Here is a 16,360-nt window from a genome sequence, read left to right on the forward strand (position 1 = left end):
TTCCGTTACTCTTCATTTTGTGATGAAGTTTTGTGAACTATGATGAAGGCATTGCATAGCAATACAGTCATTGTGATTGCCATACGCCACATTAATGGTTTTGTAGGTGGCGATCGGGGGCAACCTCATGATCGAGTATTACATAAGCTTTCTCACGTGATCCGCGCTTTTGGGGTATCATTACACACAACGCACCTGTTTCCCAGATAGGGTTAGGGTTAGGGTTAGATCTGGCTATAGTTTCCAACGTGGACTACGCGGAGGGCAATAGCGAAATATAGGTGAAACGGCCATATCCCATAAAATAGTTGATAGCAATATCCGTCTTTTCTCTCGTCAATGAGTGGTATCAGGTTTCAACACATCCATCTCACATCACATACCTGTTTAACTCTTGCACAGGGTTTGTGTGCATGCCAAGTGTCCCAATGATCCATGATATAAAAAGACTATTGTAAATAGCAAATAATAAAAAAGAAACCGAAAAGTAAATGGTTCTTATATAAATAATTACATTATTTCTTTATACTCTGGTTTCAACTGACCACTACAACCCGTTTACGTTTCCCTCTCTTACCCTCCCTTTCCTTTTCCTTTTCTTTTCCGACATCCAAACTCTCCACCTCCTCAATTCCAAACCCACTGATCTCACTCCCAAGAACCCCTCTCAAAACCTTTAATCCGGCAACATTAAACCCAATGACATTTTTCTGGCTTTGCAGAGAGGTTTTGAGTGTTTTTCGGGTTTTTAGGAGGAGGGGTGTTAGAGGGGTTGTGGATGTTAGTTGGTGGTGGTGGGTTTTTAGGAGGGTTGTTAGGATTCGGGTTGTTTGGTGGAGGTTCCAAGACTGAAATCCAAGAAAAATAAAAGTGAGTGACGAGTTGAGAGAGAAAAGATGGACAAGGACGTACGTTTTCGATCCACGTATCCAAAACCTTTAAGAAAACCAACACGTGTGAGAAACTCAATACAATGAGGATGGTATCGAGGTCGGTTGGACGAATGGTTTTTAGGGTTGTGTAAACAGTGTACGCTGCAGATTTTATTGTTTCCTTTGTGGGTTTGTTGCGTGTTGATTCCGCGAATGTATCGAGGGCTGCGATGAGTCTGTCTGTGGATTGAAGGGTAACGGGTGTTTGTTTGGTGGGGAGACTAGTGTCATTGTCGATCACAGTTTGGGAGTCATTGTGGTCAACACCGGATCCAATGGGTGCATCTTGGGGTGCATCAAAAAGAGTTTGATCGTATAATTCCTCCAATTCTTTTTCGCGTTCTTCGTCGAGTGTGAATTGGTCGTCGGTTTTTTCCCAAATGCGTATAGAGCGGTCATGGGAGCCTGTAAAAACTTGGTTACCGTATTTGGAGACAGCAAGAGCCCACACCTCGCCTGCGTGGCCATCGAGTTTGAGAATTTGTTCAAATTTGTCGGCGTCCCAGTATTTAAGGGTCTTGTCTTTGGAGGTGGAGAAAAAGTAGTGGGTGCCCCATACGAAACGGATTGACATGACAGCGTCCTGGTGGGCAAAAAGGGATTTATGACAGTCGCCGAAATCAAGGCCCCAAATTTTAATGGTCTTGTCAGAGGATGCCGTGATGATGAGGAAATTGTCAGAGGAAATGTCCATGGACATGACTGGGAGTTTGTGGCCGTAGAGGGAGAGAAAGAATTTGAGGGTATCGGCGTAGAGGACTTTGACGGTAGAGTCGAGGAGGGCAATAGCCAAGAGCTTGCCGTCGGGAGAGTATCGGATGCAGAGGACATTGTCTGACATGCGTAACGTCCGAGTATGAACAAGAGCGGCTCGACGTACGCCGTCTTGAACTACCATGCCACATTCCCAAAATTTGATCTCCTTGTCTTGGGATCCCGTCGTGACGCCCTTGCGATCTGGCCAGACCTGTAACGACCAAACCGGTCCCTCGTGGGCTTCGATCGTCTCGAGTAACCCTCGCGCAAGGTCAAACAAGTGGAGTTGGCCGGATTTGGTACCCACAACCACCAAATTGGGTCCAATAAACTCGCAGCAGAGGGCATAGCCTGACTCCAGGGTTTTAACACATTGACCCGAATGAACATTCCAGATTTTGATGGATTCTGATGAACCGCTGGCGAGCATTTGGTTGTCGGGACTGAGTGCTAAGCAGCGGACGTCGGTGCGGTGGCCTGGCATGTCGATCCCCGTAATGAGACGGGTGGGTTGCTCCTTGTTGGAGGGTTCAAGGACGTGAACTTGAATACTATTGTTGGCGAGAGCGCAGAGAAGTGTGAGCGTGTCTTGTTGGTCTTGAGATTTGAGCGAGAAATCAAAGGATCGGATCTTTGCTGAGCAGCGAACGTTTCCGATACAGGGGATTTCATCCGCAACCGTCAAGACAGGTTCCGATTCCTCTTGCTCGCCCTTGTTTTTCTTTTCCTTGCGCTTTTTCAACCTTGCCAGCTTTTTCTTGATTTCATCTAGTGTCCTGATGCGATAGACTTGCACTAATCGATCGGCTCCCTGTGCGGCAATGTACCGCCCATTGGGGTGCACCTTGAGGGTCACTACGCGTTCCTTGCTCTGTCGCTCGAGCACGCCTCGACTGGTTACGGCCCGCTTTGCCGCATCTGGTTCTGTACTCTCGTCCCAACCGCCCGCCACGACTCCCGGCTCCAGCTTTTGTGAGAGGGCGTCAGGATCAATCGTCCAGACGCGGACCTCCCCATCCGCAGCTCCAGTGAGCAACATGCGTTCATCCTGTCCCACATCCAAAGCCCACACCTCTCCTCGATGTCCAATAACGGTCTCTACACAATGCTTTGTGCCGATATCCCAAAATTTAATCAACGAGTCCTTGGAACAGGATACGATATGATCCAACCCATTCCGTGTCAAAAACGAGAGTCCCGTGATTTGATCCTTGTGTCCTCTGAACCTGGCGAGCCCGCACTCTGCCACCACGTCCCAAACGATCAGATCCGTGTCTGCAGATCCCGATGCCAACCTCGCACCCAACGGATCAAACCCCAACGCCGTGACAGCGCCTCGATGGCCATTGAACAAGATCTTGACATGGTCCCCATCCCAAATGCGTATACTCCCGTCGGCGTACCCAGCCGCTACAAACCCCTCTGGACTGGCGCATAAACAAGTGACTTGAGACTTGCAGTCTGGGTCGTTCCATGACGAGACGGGGACACCTGTTTTGATGTCCCATGTGTGATGATTCGAGGGTGCGGTGATGCGTGCTGCTGATGCGAGCAGAAGAATATTTGCGTGACTCGTGATAAGACCAAGTTTGTGTGGCGTAGCGTAGGTAGAGTGACATGAGAGCGTCAAGGTGGAGACGTGTGTATCTGGGTGTCAATGGATCTATGTATATGCGTATGTGTGTGTGATGTGTGCGTTGGTGCTTGTCCAGTAACAAACTGTCTTCAAAAAAAAACGAAAAACACCAAACCAAATTGCCCAAAATGCTCAGAAACCCAAAGCAGCTGCAAAACAAGAACAAGGCAATGTGTGCAAAAAATAAGCATAAGATGCCGGTTCATCCACATTTATTGTAGAAAGTGGGATGGAACCTGTAACCAGACGTGGTTTTAATTTTCTTTGTCTTTTCACGCAATACATTCCAAACAGTTTGGATGAGAAATGCGCCCTTGCGGACTGGAATGACTTGCTCGGAATTTGCATGACTCTGTGTGAGTGGATGGATGGGATGTGTGAATGGATGTGAGATGATACTTGTTTGGAAAGTGTTTGCGATACTAGGAGTGTGTGACTCTGCATATGCCCATGTGTAGTGTGCATGTGTGGATGTGTATCCATATTTATATATGCATATGCCCATGTGTATTATGCATGTAATGAAAATCTATAAATGGGATGTGGTGGAGAGAATGGGCGTATGTTGTCTACAATCTGCTAGTAATAAAAATAGGAATATCCCATTGACTACTCTCGCCAAATTCCATTCAAACTTTGAAGTGTGAAATATCTCACATCTGTCATCTCCAATATCGTATGATTATTCCCTTCCCATAGGAGAGAGCATTCTTCCCATTTCACACTCACTCCCTCCCTACACATACTCTATTCTCGTCAATCTCCCTGTCATTCTCCATGCAATTCCCATCTCTTACACTTTCTAACGCCCCTTATTATTATTATTATTATTATTGATGAGATCACATGCCATTATCCACATTCCAATGCATATTTACTATATTCATATTACTACTTTTATTTTCTTTTTCTGCATCATTTTTATCACATTATCTCATTTGTTGCTTAGTATTTCTTTTTCTTTTCGTTATTTTTGGGAGGGGTGTTCATTACGGTTCTTGCATTTTACCTTCATTTCACCACTAGCTAATGACAAGCATGACGATTCTTCCTGCTACTCCTGCTACTCCTACTCCTACTACTACTGCTACTAGTACTACTAGTGCTAGTACTCCTCTCATTAGCCTTACAGCTACTCATGCAAAAGAGGGACAAGCACAACAACAACAACAGGACGACGACGAGGACAAGAAAGAGGACAGAGAGGATGTAGAGAGTAACGCGTATGTCTTTTTTCAACTCGCAACTACATGTCGCATATATATAAGACTCACAACTATTCTAGGTCAACGGAATCGACTTGCAGTACGTGCACGTCGAGTAGTGGCTCAACGTCTCGCTCGCGCTCTCGGTCTCGCTCTCGTTCACCTGCCCAGTCAGTCTCCTCCACTTCCTCTTCCTCTCTCCACGACGACACCATTCCAGACCATGCCACCCTCCAAGCTATTGCAGACCTGAAGCGGCCCCGTGGAAGGCCGCGCAGGGCAAAAAATCATCCCGTCGCTGCATTATTAAAAGACTCGCCTCCTCCAGGTCAACCACAAACGGAAGCAAACGAAAACTCGCGCAAGGGCCTCGCTCAAAATTTGCGTACAACTCACTCTGTTCTCGTCGAACACGGCCTCGTCAACAAGGATGGAAACCCCTTTCCCGTCTCGGCCTCTTCCTTGTCCCAGTACATTGGCCTCCAAGCAGAACGCATGCGCAGAGGTGAAATTCAATTCTCGTCCTTGAATTGGTACTTGCACTCGATGCGCAAGCTGCACAATGAAAATGGCTGGGAATGGGACAGCGTCCGAAAGCATCCCACTGTCGTTGAGGCCTGGAATGCCGCAAAGGCGCTCACGACTGAAGCCGCTGCCGTTCGCGCCAGACAGCGTGCCGCAAAAGAACTCTTGGCAAAGGAACATGCCGAAAAGGAGGGAAGGCAGCGCCATGCCGTCCCAAGTGCAAAGGCCTCGCGCATTGCTCGTGTCAAAGAGTATGACGAAGGCTCGCGAGGGATTTTGACAGATGATGAAGAAGCGGCCGCAGCGAGTTTGGCCTCGTTGGCGGGCGGCATGCAGCAGCAGCAGCAGCAACAGCAACAACAACCATCACAGAATCGTGGCTCGCGGCGTACCTCGCTGCAGCGATTGGACTTTTCGGGCAACCAACCCAGCATGGTCGTGTCCTCTCGCGCGTTGGAAGAAGAAAAGAAACCCGTTGCGGATTCCTCCATGGAGGCAACCCATTGGCATAATAATGTCCCTTTGCCCGCCTCGGCATCCACACCTAGCGGTGAATCCGGCCAACCCCTTCCCAGCCCCATTTCGTCCCCGACCTCTTCTTCTGCCGACCGCAAACACACTGACGCCAATGGCATGCCCATATACAAGGACTCTAAATGGTCTACCGATCACAAGACTGGTGCTGCTGCTACTCCTGGTAATGGCGGCGGCAGCGGTGGTATGTCTGACCAAGAATTATTAGACATTATGGCCCAAGCCCGTCGTGAAATTGAGCGCTTTCGCCGCTTTCCTTCTGAATACGCCTTTGTCCAGCGTTCTATGGATACGCCGCGCCGTTTACCCGATCCATGGATGTCCTACCCCCATCCCCACGATCCCCATCACCACCCTCACCATCACCCCCAACAACCATCGCAAGCGCTAGCACCATCCCCGTCCCAAGCCCAACATCAGCATGCCCAACAACCACAACAACAACACGTGAGCGCATACTATTCCCCGTTTGCCATGACACCCTCGCCCTACCCCACCATGCCCCTTCCTCTGAAACGCAAGCGCGCGACAAAGCCAAAGAAACCAGCGCGGAGAAGGACAAAGCGGGAGGATGAGGAGGAGGGTGGGTATTATTATGAAAAATATCCGGCGTATGAGTATGGGTATGCTACGTGAAAACCTTTTTTTTTGGTGTGCAGCGGTTGGGTGGGATGATGTGATGCATTTGAGGTTTGTTTTGTTTTGGTTAGCATGAATGTTTTTTTTGCATATTAGCATGTTGTTTTTCTTTTTTTTTCTGTATGTGTGTGTGTTGTTATTGAGTTGCGTATGTTGCGTGTGTGTGTGTGTCTGTTCTTTTTCATTCCTTGTTATTTTGTATATTGTATATTTTGAAAAGGAGTATCAAGCATATGTGTGAAGTTGTCGATATTGTATGCATCTGCTAAATGAAGCAATGCTTCAAAAGTGTGATATTTTCCCCAGTTGCTTACCACGTGATTTATATCACGGGCTGCGTGGGAAAAAAGGGCCGCAAGGAAGATATGGCAAAAATTAAATTTTGAGTTTCAACACTCTTTGACGGAGGGTTTTTCCCACCTACACACACCCAATTACCCATCCTTCTCCATCCTTCCTCCTTTCCCCAATGTTCCCCCATATCCTTCTTTTACTCCTCCTCCCAACCGCACACACACTCACCTGCACACACCTCACATCTCTCACAGCATCCCTCTCATTCACTTCAACGGCTCCTGTAGGGTGTTGTGGGATAGTAGGTGTAGAGTGCAATACAAATAGAGTCACAAGCATGTAAGTTGCAGTTTTTTTGTATTGGTTTATAAACGTGATTTTAATGTGTGTTTGTTGTTTTCGTAGTAGGTGGGATCGAGAGATTGTGCATGTTCGAGGGGAGTTTAATGGGGTTTTGGATGGTTTGGTGAGATTGTATGTATTCTGCTTGTTGTGTGTGTGTGGAGTTTTTGGAAAAGAGGTTGACTGTTTTATTGATCACCAGATCGGTGAAGGGCCAGAGTGGGCTTTTTGGAACGGTTTCTGTCATGCGGGACGTGATGGATTCTCATTCGAGTCGGTACGTGCGGGATGTTAACTATGACGTGGATGTCGATGTGGATGTCGATGTGAGGGGGTCGGGCGTGCTGGTCAAGCGAATGGGTATGTATTTGGAGTGATTTGATAATGTCAATATCGGGTGTAATGATTTCTCGTTCCGTGTGTAGGGCGTACACTAACGAGTCGAACGGCCCAAGTAGAAGAGCAAGTTGAAGAGATGCCAGTCCACAGCATCAGGACTCGTCTCACTCAACGCGACTTGCCGCAAATCGGCGGCCCGGATAACCGTATCCTCCCCGACCCCATCCAACTCGACACGGCCGATAATGCCATCTGGTACGCCCTAGCCGCCATAGTCGGCTCAACTCTCCTCTTCATCACCTGCCTCCTTATTTGCAAATGCGGCCAAAAAACCTCTTTTCCAACCACAAATCCTTCGCTGTCCCGCCGCCGCTCCTCGATCGGCCACGTCTCCCTCCCCCGCACACTTGCCCGTCCCCTCCCCCGCTCTAGCTCCCTCGCCAAAGACGACCCCAGCGCTGTCGAAACAGCTCAAGAATTCATTGCAGCCAACCACAACAAAAAGGAATTCCCGGTAGCAAAAGTCCATGTCAAAACCGCACCTGATGAAATGAATTTGGTACCTGGCGACCGAATCGTCTTGATGAGAGTATTTACGGATGGGTGGGCGGAAGGCGTGAGTAAACGTGCTGGAGGGCCGTTTTGTTTTCCGGTTGTTTGTCTTGGCGGGAGTGTTCCGAGGGTTTTGGTGAGTCGGTATGGGGCTGCCCAAGAGTCTATTTCTCAACGAATGCAGACAGAACGAGTGCAACCGAATTTACCACCTGTGCCACCCATGTATGCACGGCCGGGACCGAGTGGAGGGAATCCGGGGGCACCAAATATGGGACCTAGTATGGGACCGAGTTTCATGGCACCACCCAAGCCTTCCTTAAAATATGTCCAAGGACGCGGCTTTCGTCCCCAAATCGTCCCACCTGCCCCTCCCTCGTCTCCATCTCTTCCTACCCTCCCACAACAACAGCAAGGCTATCTGGGACAGAATAGAAATGTACAGAGTATTTACACGGATTTGTAAGGTTGTAGTATCTTTCTATGGTTTTTTTTCTAGTTGTTGTTTTGTAGAACTTTTAGACTAGGAGTTTAGATTTTGCCATTTCTTTGGTTTTTTTTTGATTCTTTTGTTGAAGGATGGAAGGTTTTTTTTTTAGAGTTTGTGGGTTGGGAGACTTTTTTCTGATACACTGTGAGATAGAACAATACCATATCATGCATTTTCTACCAAGCCTTATATTTGGCGTATCGAGTATCGGTATGAGAATTACGTGAGTGAGACTTTTGTTTTTTGCTTGTGTACAATGACTGGGGAAGTGGAATGCTTGCTCAACAGGAACAAGTTTTGAATTTATGGTTTTTTGTTGTCGGGGTCCGTTGTTTTTCACGTGTATTTTATGAAGGAGATGCAACCTTTAACAAGTTTTGTGTGCAAGCAGACATTTTGGCTTTGACATACATGATGGTTTTCTTGACTTGAGAAAACTAACAATGGTATCTCAATCCCCCATGTTCTTTCCGGTCGACTCTAGTGTGTTGCGGGAAAACCGAGACTCAAAAGCATAACGGCAACTGCTCGTGGTCCAATGATAAATCGCTTTAAACAAGGCATTTTTGGTTGGTGTATTTTTAAAAAGCCGTTTTTTAAATAACTGAAAATGTCTGATATCGTATAGACAGATTAGGTACTTGTTTATTTTGCGTTAAAACATTCTGTTTATTTGCGTTAAAACATTCCAGATGCTTGCCAGCATATACGCAAATCCAAAAATCCAACAAAAAAAAAAAAACAAAAAAGAGATCTCAACACTAAAAAACCGATCACGAAAACCTCCAACCCAAATCACAAAACCTTTAAAACCTTTTCAAAACTCTCAACAGGCGAGACGCCCACACAAACCTGTCGAACCCGTCCCCCCTTCTCAACAACAACATGAGATCGCACGATTTTCTTGGACGGTTTAGAACATCCTAATCATACCGTTAGTAACATGTATATAATTATGATGGATATACGTACCTAAATGGGATATAAAGGCTAATGAAGGGTCTGAAAGGAGTTGGTAGGGTAATTCCAACTAATGAAAAAGTGAGTGAATGTTGTTATAAAAAAGAAGAATGGGGAATTTCATACTTTTGTCTTCCATTTTTGGAGAGCGGATACAGAGTCTCCGCTTATCCCAAAGACTTTGTATCCTTTTTCCTTGATCTACCGCAAAAACACTATCATCAACCCACACATTCACGACCCCGAAAAAAACTAAAACGATTCACGACTTACCTCTTGATAGTGATCACGAAACCCAGTAGCTTGCTTCGTACATCCTACTCCCAAATTCCTCATTACCAAAAAGCTCTAGATACCATACACTTGCAACGCTGAACAACCATACCAGGCGTATTCGCACGAGGATACACAAAAAACACTACTCCCGTGGACGCAATTTCAGACCCGATATCCACCTACTAGTATATCAACATCCATGCTTAAACGCAGTATGCAAATATTCTTACCTCTGTACCCGATTCATCTAAAAGGACTGACGAAAAAGGTTTGAATGGAGTATCGACGGTTTGGCCTACGAGTGCCGCGGATATCGGGGCGGATATCGCGGGGGTTGATTCTGGTTTGGACGCGATGAGTGCTGGTGGTGGTGCTTTGACGGGTTTGGTGGGGGGGTACGGTGTCGTACGGGAGGCAATACGAGCGCTACGGCGATTCATTTCTTGTTTGTTTGCTGTGTGTGGTGGAGTGCGAGATCGGGTAGTCCTGGTTATCGGGGCGTTTGGAACGTGGGTGATCGTGCTTACGAATCATGACTCATACCCATGTGTGAAGGGCCGGGGAGGGGGGGAACGCAGAGTACCCGCGCTACAACTCCCCGCTCATTTTTCTGCGATACACACACATTAAAACCCCGACGATGCACACCCCGACAGCACTCTTACTCCTTCTCATCGCTTTGGTGACCCTCCCGACCGTCTCTGCGTTCGGTGCAGGCAATATTCCGTCCATTGCGTTTGTGGAGGGCAAGGCGTTTCGACATGGTGATATTGAAGATGTGATTGCGTCGCTGGTGTTATCGCAGGGTGCTATTTCGCTTTTGAGTAAAAAGTTTGGGGGGTTGGATGTGAAGAGGGTTTATTTCGGTAATTACACAAAAACACAAAACAATTATTGTGCATTCTTACAAGAACGAAACTCTTACTTTTTTCTTTTCGTTAGGGAATTGGTTACGAGATTACTCTCAAGCCATTGACGTCGGCACACTCTCAAAAGGCCTCAACAAAACCACCTTGGTGACCCTCGTTTCCATCCTCGGGTTTCTAGCCTTTGGATACGCCACCGCCGAATTCGAAGTCACCGAAGATCGGTTAGGATGTTACCGTGCCGAAGAACACATTGATAACCCAAAAGGATACGCTGATGGTCAAGATGCACGGAAATACGACCCAGGACTTCGTGGACCGGTTGACCCGCGTGAACTGGAGATTGACCCACGAACAGGGTTAAAAAACTATATCGCAAATGAAGGGGGTGGGTGGCCTACTTCCTCTGCTTTTGTCCGTGCGACACTCGAACGTGCGATTCAAGCTTACCGCTCTGGAAACGAGTATGAGGGGTTTAGACTCTTGGGTACCGCGTTGCATACTTTGGAAGATTACCCAGCTCATAGTAACTTTGTTGAGCTTGCCTTGATTGAACTTGGGTATGATTCTGTGTTTCCGTTTGTTGGTGAAGCTACTGCGTTTCGGCAGGGAGTGGATTCACGTACGGGGAGGAATCGTCCTATTTATCCCATTGTGACTGGAACGTTTGGTGGAGCCGATTTTGTTCATTCCTTGTTGGGCGAAGCCACGGATCACGTCTCCGCTGCTTCGATTTCCTCGCTCAACAGCGAAATGGAGGCTGCTAAACGGTCTTTTGATGACAACTCCCTTCCGGATCTGTTATCCAAGGTCCCGGGTATGGAAGACGTGACGCGTCAGGTCCGTGACGTTGAACGCGCGCCCGTGAGCACCGACCCCGCAGAAATGAAGGCAAGCGTATGGAAGATTTTGGAGTTGCGTGATCGGATCGTCAAGGGCGTTGAAATGACGATTGAAAAAATTCCTGGTTTGAGCTGGCTTTCGGAAAAGATTTCCGAGACGGTTCAAGTGTTTGTTTTGACGCAGCTTGAGGTCCGTTTTTTATTTTATTTTTATTTTTTTATGTGTATGGCCAGTGTTTTCTTTTTTTAATTTTTCGTTTTTTTTTTATAATAGCCGTATATGAAACCCATCATGCAGCAAGTCGTTGGTAAACTCCAAAACACGTCCGCAGAAATCGTCAACGCAGATTCCCAGCGAGAAATCTTTACCAACCCCCATTGCTCGGATCCAACCCATTCGCTCTTATCCAAGGATCATTTTGATTTATTCTTGAATGAGGTGCAGATTGTTGCATATGTTTGCAAAAAATGGAATTTTGAATGTTTATTGACTTTTCTATTAGCCTGCAGGACTCGTCGCCAAAGTCATTGTTGAACACATTGTCAAAGCTGTCGTCAAGGCCTGGTCAACCTCTGACGCCTCTGCCACGTCCGAAGCCATCAACCTCGCCATGCAAGTCTTTGTTCACCCTGCTAATTTAGGGTTCGCCAAAACCCCGTTGCAAACTCAAATGTTGGACGTGGTTCGCAAATGGGCTGATGAGAATCGAAGCATTTTGGGACAATTGGATAAAGCTAGTGTTATGGCTGGACGGAATAGGAGGCATCCTGAGACGGCTGGGCGAGGTTGTGGTGGTGGGTATATTCCACCCCCTCAGCCACAAGCGCAGGCGACTTATGGACAGTCTTCGGGAGCGTATGGACAGCAGGGTCCCTCGCCCTCTGGGTATGGGCACCCTCCTAGCTCTGGCTATGGCAATCAGACCGTCCAACCATCCGGTTATGGAAATCAGGGAGCTCCGTCTTCTGGCTACGGACATCCTCCTAGCTCTGGCTATGGCAATCAGACGGTCCAACCATCCGGCTACGGAAACCAGGCACCTCCGTCATCCGGCTACGGACATCCTCCTAGCTCTGGTTATGGCAATCAGACGGTCCAGCCATCCGGCTATGGAAACCAGGCAGCTCCATCATCGGGCTACGGACACCCTCCTGGTTCTGGCTATGGCGATCAGACGGTCCAACCACCCGGTTATGGAAATGCACCTCCTTCATCTGGCTACGGTGCCCAACCCCCGCAGCCATCTGGATACGGCCATCCTCCCAGCAGTGGCTACGGCGCCCAACCCACTGGATACGGAACGCCTTACGCCCAACCTCAAGGCTACAGTGCTCAACCACCGGTTCAGACCTTTCCCCAACCGGAACAAGGTGGATACCCTGGCGCAGGTTACGAGGGATCTACTCCTCAGTTTCCTCAACCGGATGGAGGGTACGGGAGTGGGAATCAGCAATGGCGGTAAGAAGAAGAGGCTATCAAATGGGTTTTGTTGAAAACCGTCCAATGGTATCATCGTGTAGTAGGCATGGATGTGTTTAAATATAGACTTGGTTTGCATCTTTTATAAGAGTGGTTGGGAGTTTTCATGTGTGGTGTGGTGGTCCCAACTGGAATATGTTTCGTCTGTGGTACTGACTAGCTTGTTCAAAAGAGTTTCTTGCTCATTTTCCGTTCTGTATCGCCATTCTATGGATGCAAAGAAAAAGTATAAACGAAGGGACTTCACCATTTTATGCCAATTACAGAAGTATACAGGCTGCCCACTTTTTTTCCGCGCAAGCTTGCTTGAACGCTTCCCATTCTCTACTGCATTTCGATCGATCTCCTATGTTTGTTGGTCAGAGTATGAATTTGCGTATACAAGAACATTAGCGTATGTACCGTTATGTTTTTGTAGACATTCCTGTAGCTCCTTTGAGTCGCATACAAGAGATGGATCTACTTTGCGAGGTTGGGACATCTGTGTGTGATTTCCCTTGCAAGCTTGTCATCGTGTCCTTCTTATCCGCCCTCTTACTTGTCACCTGACTATGTCGTTACGTTTTTGCAAATGAAATTCATTTGTAGACATAAGTTGATAACACCCGTTTAGGGTAAATTGCGTGATCAAGTCACGTTTAAGCGTTGTGTGCGTGTCTGGGTTTATTTCCAGAAAGTGTTTCCCCTCGTTTTCTTCTTCCTTGTCTTTTGAACATGCGCATGGCAAGATGAAGTTTGCCAAACAGTATACAGAGGCCTATAGGGATCTTCCGCCGTCATGGCCTGCGTTTCAGTACAAGGCATTGAAGAAGAATATCCGAAGAATTGTTCAAGGTAGTGTTGTCCTCGAGCTGTAAGGTTTTTTGGTTGTGGTTTTTTTTTTGCTTATTTTCGATATGGTTGACAGAATTGGAGGAAAAAGGGATTGTCGTGCATGATGCGCCGAGGTCCAGTGGAATGCGACATTGTACGATCGACTATTTTCTTGAAGGTATGAGAGAAGCATCCAGGTGTCCATGGGAGGTTTGCGTGTTTTAAAACAGTATATCTGTGATTCAACAGGGAACCTCGAGCCTTTTATTGTCGTCAATCTCCAAGATGAGATGCAGCCAGTCAAAGTACCCGAGACTGATTTGCCACCATGTCAATACAACAAGGTGGACCCCTTCCCATTATTGCAGGTCAAGGATGAGGACGAGGGGTTGGCGATTGAAGTGGGGCCAGGGGCGCCCTGTGGGTCTGGGTCATTGCGGATAAAAATTACCTCGAGATCCATGAAGAATTTGAATGAGTTTTTCCAGACGTCTGGGGGTGAGAGTCCTGTGGAGGACAGCCCAGTAGAGGACAGGAAGGCTGTACCAGCTCCCTCGGAACCCATACCGGTTCCTTTTGCGCCGTCTGTAGCAAGGAGGGGGAGTATTAGTCGTAATGACTCGTCGCCGCCAACACCGACACTTGATATACCCTCCGCGCGACAGCGACTGACCGTCAATACAGACATGTTTACCAGCCTGGAGGAAACAATGCTGTCCCCGGGTACACCGCCAGATGAAAGCGGTAGTGTCAAACTGTTCTTGAAGACAGACCACCAATTCTTTCATGAACTCGCTACGGCTGTCAACTCCATCGCGCAGTTTGAAGACTCACTCAAGACGACGTTTCAATCCAACCTTGATACCCTCTCCGATTACCTGTCCACTGCGGCCTCCCCGTATAACAAGGACATGTATGCATGGCGAAAGGTCCTTGCCGCGTACCTCGAGTCAGAAATTTGGCTTATCAATGGAATCAAGGACCGACCGGTCATGTCCTCTCGAGAGCAGCTGGCTGCTTTTGAACGTACCGCACGAGGATCCCTTCAAATGACACTAAAGTCGTCATCATCTACAGCGGCGTTAAATGTGTTCTTGCGAATGAATCGCGAAATGCTGGCCATGAAGCAATTTGATGAGATTAATCACACCGCTGTTCGAAAGATTTTGAAAAAGCACGATAAACGAACAAGGTTGACGGCCAGCACAGGGTTTGCAAGATTTTTGGAAGAGCAGTCTTTTTTTGTAGATAATATTGCTAGAGCGATTGTCTTCACCATTCAGGTTTGTGGTAAATCTGTAGTTTTTGGTTATGGACTTTGAGACTTACATGTTCACAATTAGGAGAGGCTCGTCACAGTTATTCCGCAACCAGAAGATTACTCTTGTCCCATTTGTCAAGACGTTTATTGGAAACCCATCCGCCTGGTCTGCGGTCATGTGTTTTGCGTCCGGTGTCTGGTAAAGGCCCAAGTACGCAATGTCAAGAACTGCCCCGTGTGCAGACATGTCGACGCTGTGGAAAAAGCGACGGCAGAGCAATTGGGTACGTTTATGTGAATGACGACAAGTTTAATGAATTTTTGATGGCTCATACGATGGATGGTTTTGTAGATGTTGCGCGTATGAATATGATTAAACTGTATTTTCCAAAAGAAGTTAAACGTAAAGCTATAGATAGTGGACGGGAACGGGCTGCCGAAGATCTTCAGACCATGTTTGGTGAGATTGTGCCTCCCCCCAATGATTCGCAGTCCTCATGCCTTATCTTGTAAACTTGATTTGAGAAGGAACTGTATATATATATGTAAATCCAAGTTTGTGTATAAGTTTTATGTTTTATTAAATTAGGTTTTTTTTTGTTTGTGAGGATTTTGTTTATTCATAATGGTTGAAATCTTAAAGGTAGAAAGGTTGATCGAAACTTGCTTACGCGCTGGCGTTTTGTTAATGATGATGTAACGTTGGGGTGCCAGCACCAAGATGTTGGCTTGCCACATGTTAACCCATCTCACAAGGCCTTTGCGGCGCATCCTCCCTTCACACACACTATTTCACTTCAGATCCTCATACAAATACACTTTACAAAGTAAACTCAGCATGACAACCACATCTTCAACTTCACTACAAGAAACTTTGGAAACGTCCTCGATCGATATCACACACCCACCTTTGGACCAATCCGGGTTGGAAAACGTTGCGAATTTTAGAGACGTTGGACGGAATTACAACGTCGATGCGGATGGGTTTGTAGTTTTAGGTATCCGTCCTAATGCATCGGGTACTAAAACTTTCTTCTACCATGCAGCCGTGAGGAATCCACTGCGTTAAGAGAAGGGAATTTGTATCGCTCTGCACGGTTAGGTGCGTGCACATGCACATTCATATGAAAAGATGCATGGGATGAAGAAAACTGACAAAGATTCTGGCAGACGATGCAACCTCCGAGGACGTCAAGGTCCTGCAATCCCGGTACAACATTAAAACCGTCATTGACCTCCGATCTGAGTAGCGTATTGAATTACCATGACTGTTAAAACCCAAGCCTCATTTACTTACAAACTGTCATTACCAGTCTAGAACGAAAGGAATGCGATCATGTTGCTTCTACGTTTCTCTTTTCGGCTATTGAGGAAGAAGTTCAAGAGGAACTCTCGCCGATGCATACACACAAGTCATCTTGTTTCCAAACTCAAGTCCTGCCAGAAGAGTTTAGAAATGGGAAACGGACGCGGTATTCGATTGAGTTTGCTGGGGAGGATTTTAGAAAGTATTCGGTTTGGAAACCTTTGGGGGTGTTGACCAAATTGTGAGTCTTGTTGTTTTTGCGTAATGACAAACATTTTTTCTTTGTGTGTTTATCATCAAGATTCGTTTAGG

At 47.0% G+C, this 16,360-nt stretch overlaps 7 protein-coding genes across 7 annotated transcripts; 5 read left to right on the forward strand and 2 right to left on the reverse strand.

The window, feature by feature from the left end:
• Nucleotides 1-536: 536 nt before the first annotated feature.
• SPPG_01809 (uncharacterized protein) lies at nucleotides 537-3,307 on the reverse strand (the record flags this gene model as incomplete). Its single annotated transcript, XM_016750122.1, has 3 exons — nucleotides 537-848; nucleotides 913-3,115; nucleotides 3,180-3,307. The coding sequence occupies 3 exons, from the start codon at nucleotides 3,305-3,307 to the stop codon at nucleotides 537-539; spliced, it is 2,643 nt and encodes an 880-aa protein (XP_016610765.1).
• A 952-nt stretch (nucleotides 3,308-4,259) lies between these two features.
• SPPG_01810 (uncharacterized protein) lies at nucleotides 4,260-6,476 on the forward strand. Its single transcript, XM_016750123.1, has 2 exons — nucleotides 4,260-4,547; nucleotides 4,610-6,476. The coding sequence occupies exons 1-2, from the start codon at nucleotides 4,354-4,356 to the stop codon at nucleotides 6,222-6,224; spliced, it is 1,809 nt and encodes a 602-aa protein (XP_016610766.1). The 5' UTR covers nucleotides 4,260-4,353; the 3' UTR covers nucleotides 6,225-6,476.
• A 121-nt stretch (nucleotides 6,477-6,597) lies between these two features.
• SPPG_01811 (uncharacterized protein) lies at nucleotides 6,598-8,427 on the forward strand. The gene is made up of 4 exons (XM_016750124.1): nucleotides 6,598-6,860; nucleotides 6,927-6,995; nucleotides 7,066-7,223; nucleotides 7,289-8,427. The coding sequence occupies exons 1-4, from the start codon at nucleotides 6,697-6,699 to the stop codon at nucleotides 8,218-8,220; spliced, it is 1,323 nt and encodes a 440-aa protein (XP_016610767.1). The 5' UTR covers nucleotides 6,598-6,696; the 3' UTR covers nucleotides 8,221-8,427.
• A 376-nt stretch (nucleotides 8,428-8,803) lies between these two features.
• On the reverse strand, nucleotides 8,804-9,951 carry SPPG_01812 (uncharacterized protein). The gene is made up of 6 exons (XM_016750125.1): nucleotides 9,711-9,951; nucleotides 9,590-9,659; nucleotides 9,478-9,521; nucleotides 9,331-9,405; nucleotides 9,217-9,274; nucleotides 8,804-9,167 (listed from the first exon to the last, which is right to left on the reverse strand). The coding sequence occupies exons 1-6, from the start codon at nucleotides 9,918-9,920 to the stop codon at nucleotides 9,040-9,042; spliced, it is 585 nt and encodes a 194-aa protein (XP_016610768.1). The 5' UTR covers nucleotides 9,921-9,951; the 3' UTR covers nucleotides 8,804-9,039.
• A 169-nt stretch (nucleotides 9,952-10,120) lies between these two features.
• Nucleotides 10,121-12,767, forward strand: SPPG_01813 (uncharacterized protein; the record flags this gene model as incomplete). The annotated part of the gene is made up of 4 exons (XM_016750126.1): nucleotides 10,121-10,346; nucleotides 10,423-11,378; nucleotides 11,463-11,627; nucleotides 11,692-12,767. The coding sequence occupies 4 exons, from the start codon at nucleotides 10,121-10,123 to the stop codon at nucleotides 12,649-12,651; spliced, it is 2,307 nt and encodes a 768-aa protein (XP_016610769.1). The 3' UTR covers nucleotides 12,652-12,767.
• Nucleotides 12,768-13,353: 586 nt separating this feature from the next.
• Nucleotides 13,354-15,397, forward strand: SPPG_01814 (uncharacterized protein). Its single transcript, XM_016750127.1, has 5 exons — nucleotides 13,354-13,502; nucleotides 13,576-13,659; nucleotides 13,731-14,764; nucleotides 14,825-15,026; nucleotides 15,095-15,397. The coding sequence occupies exons 1-5, from the start codon at nucleotides 13,397-13,399 to the stop codon at nucleotides 15,253-15,255; spliced, it is 1,587 nt and encodes a 528-aa protein (XP_016610770.1). The 5' UTR covers nucleotides 13,354-13,396; the 3' UTR covers nucleotides 15,256-15,397.
• A 57-nt stretch (nucleotides 15,398-15,454) lies between these two features.
• SPPG_01815 (uncharacterized protein) lies at nucleotides 15,455-16,293 on the forward strand (the record flags this gene model as incomplete). The annotated part of the gene is made up of 4 exons (XM_016750128.1): nucleotides 15,455-15,726; nucleotides 15,789-15,844; nucleotides 15,913-15,988; nucleotides 16,056-16,293. Exons 1-4 carry the CDS (start codon nucleotides 15,464-15,466, stop codon nucleotides 16,291-16,293), a joined length of 633 nt encoding a protein of 210 aa, XP_016610771.1. The 5' UTR covers nucleotides 15,455-15,463.
• Between the last annotated feature and the right edge of the window lie 67 nt (nucleotides 16,294-16,360).

Source organism: Spizellomyces punctatus (assembly GCF_000182565.1).
Source record: "Spizellomyces punctatus DAOM BR117 chromosome Unknown supercont1.3, whole genome shotgun sequence".
Taxonomy (NCBI): domain Eukaryota; kingdom Fungi; phylum Chytridiomycota; class Chytridiomycetes; order Spizellomycetales; family Spizellomycetaceae; genus Spizellomyces; species Spizellomyces punctatus.

Excerpts from the sequence above, each read along its gene's own strand:
- SPPG_01810 (XM_016750123.1), top strand. The coding sequence starts at position 4,354 with ATGACAAGCATGACGATTCTTCCTGCTACTCCTGCTACTCCTACTCCT. Across the intron at positions 4,548-4,609 it reads GAGGATGTAGAGAGTAACGC|GTCAACGGAATCGACTTGCA; the intron begins GTATGTCTTTTT and ends CAACTATTCTAG.
- SPPG_01811 (XM_016750124.1), top strand. The coding sequence starts at position 6,697 with ATGTTCCCCCATATCCTTCTTTTACTCCTCCTCCCAACCGCACACACA. Across the intron at positions 6,861-6,926 it reads ACAAATAGAGTCACAAGCAT|TAGGTGGGATCGAGAGATTG; the intron begins GTAAGTTGCAGT and ends TTGTTTTCGTAG. Across the intron at positions 6,996-7,065 it reads TTGGATGGTTTGGTGAGATT|ATCGGTGAAGGGCCAGAGTG; the intron begins GTATGTATTCTG and ends ATTGATCACCAG.
- SPPG_01812 (XM_016750125.1), bottom strand. The coding sequence starts at position 9,920 with ATGAATCGCCGTAGCGCTCGTATTGCCTCCCGTACGACACCGTACCCC. Across the intron at positions 9,660-9,710 it reads TAGATGAATCGGGTACAGAG|GTGGATATCGGGTCTGAAAT; the intron begins GTAAGAATATTT and ends ATATACTAGTAG. Across the intron at positions 9,168-9,216 it reads AGCCTTTATATCCCATTTAG|GATGTTCTAAACCGTCCAAG; the intron begins GTACGTATATCC and ends CGGTATGATTAG.
- SPPG_01814 (XM_016750127.1), top strand. The coding sequence starts at position 13,397 with ATGAAGTTTGCCAAACAGTATACAGAGGCCTATAGGGATCTTCCGCCG. Across the intron at positions 13,503-13,575 it reads TATCCGAAGAATTGTTCAAG|AATTGGAGGAAAAAGGGATT; the intron begins GTAGTGTTGTCC and ends TATGGTTGACAG. Across the intron at positions 15,027-15,094 it reads AGCGACGGCAGAGCAATTGG|ATGTTGCGCGTATGAATATG; the intron begins GTACGTTTATGT and ends ATGGTTTTGTAG.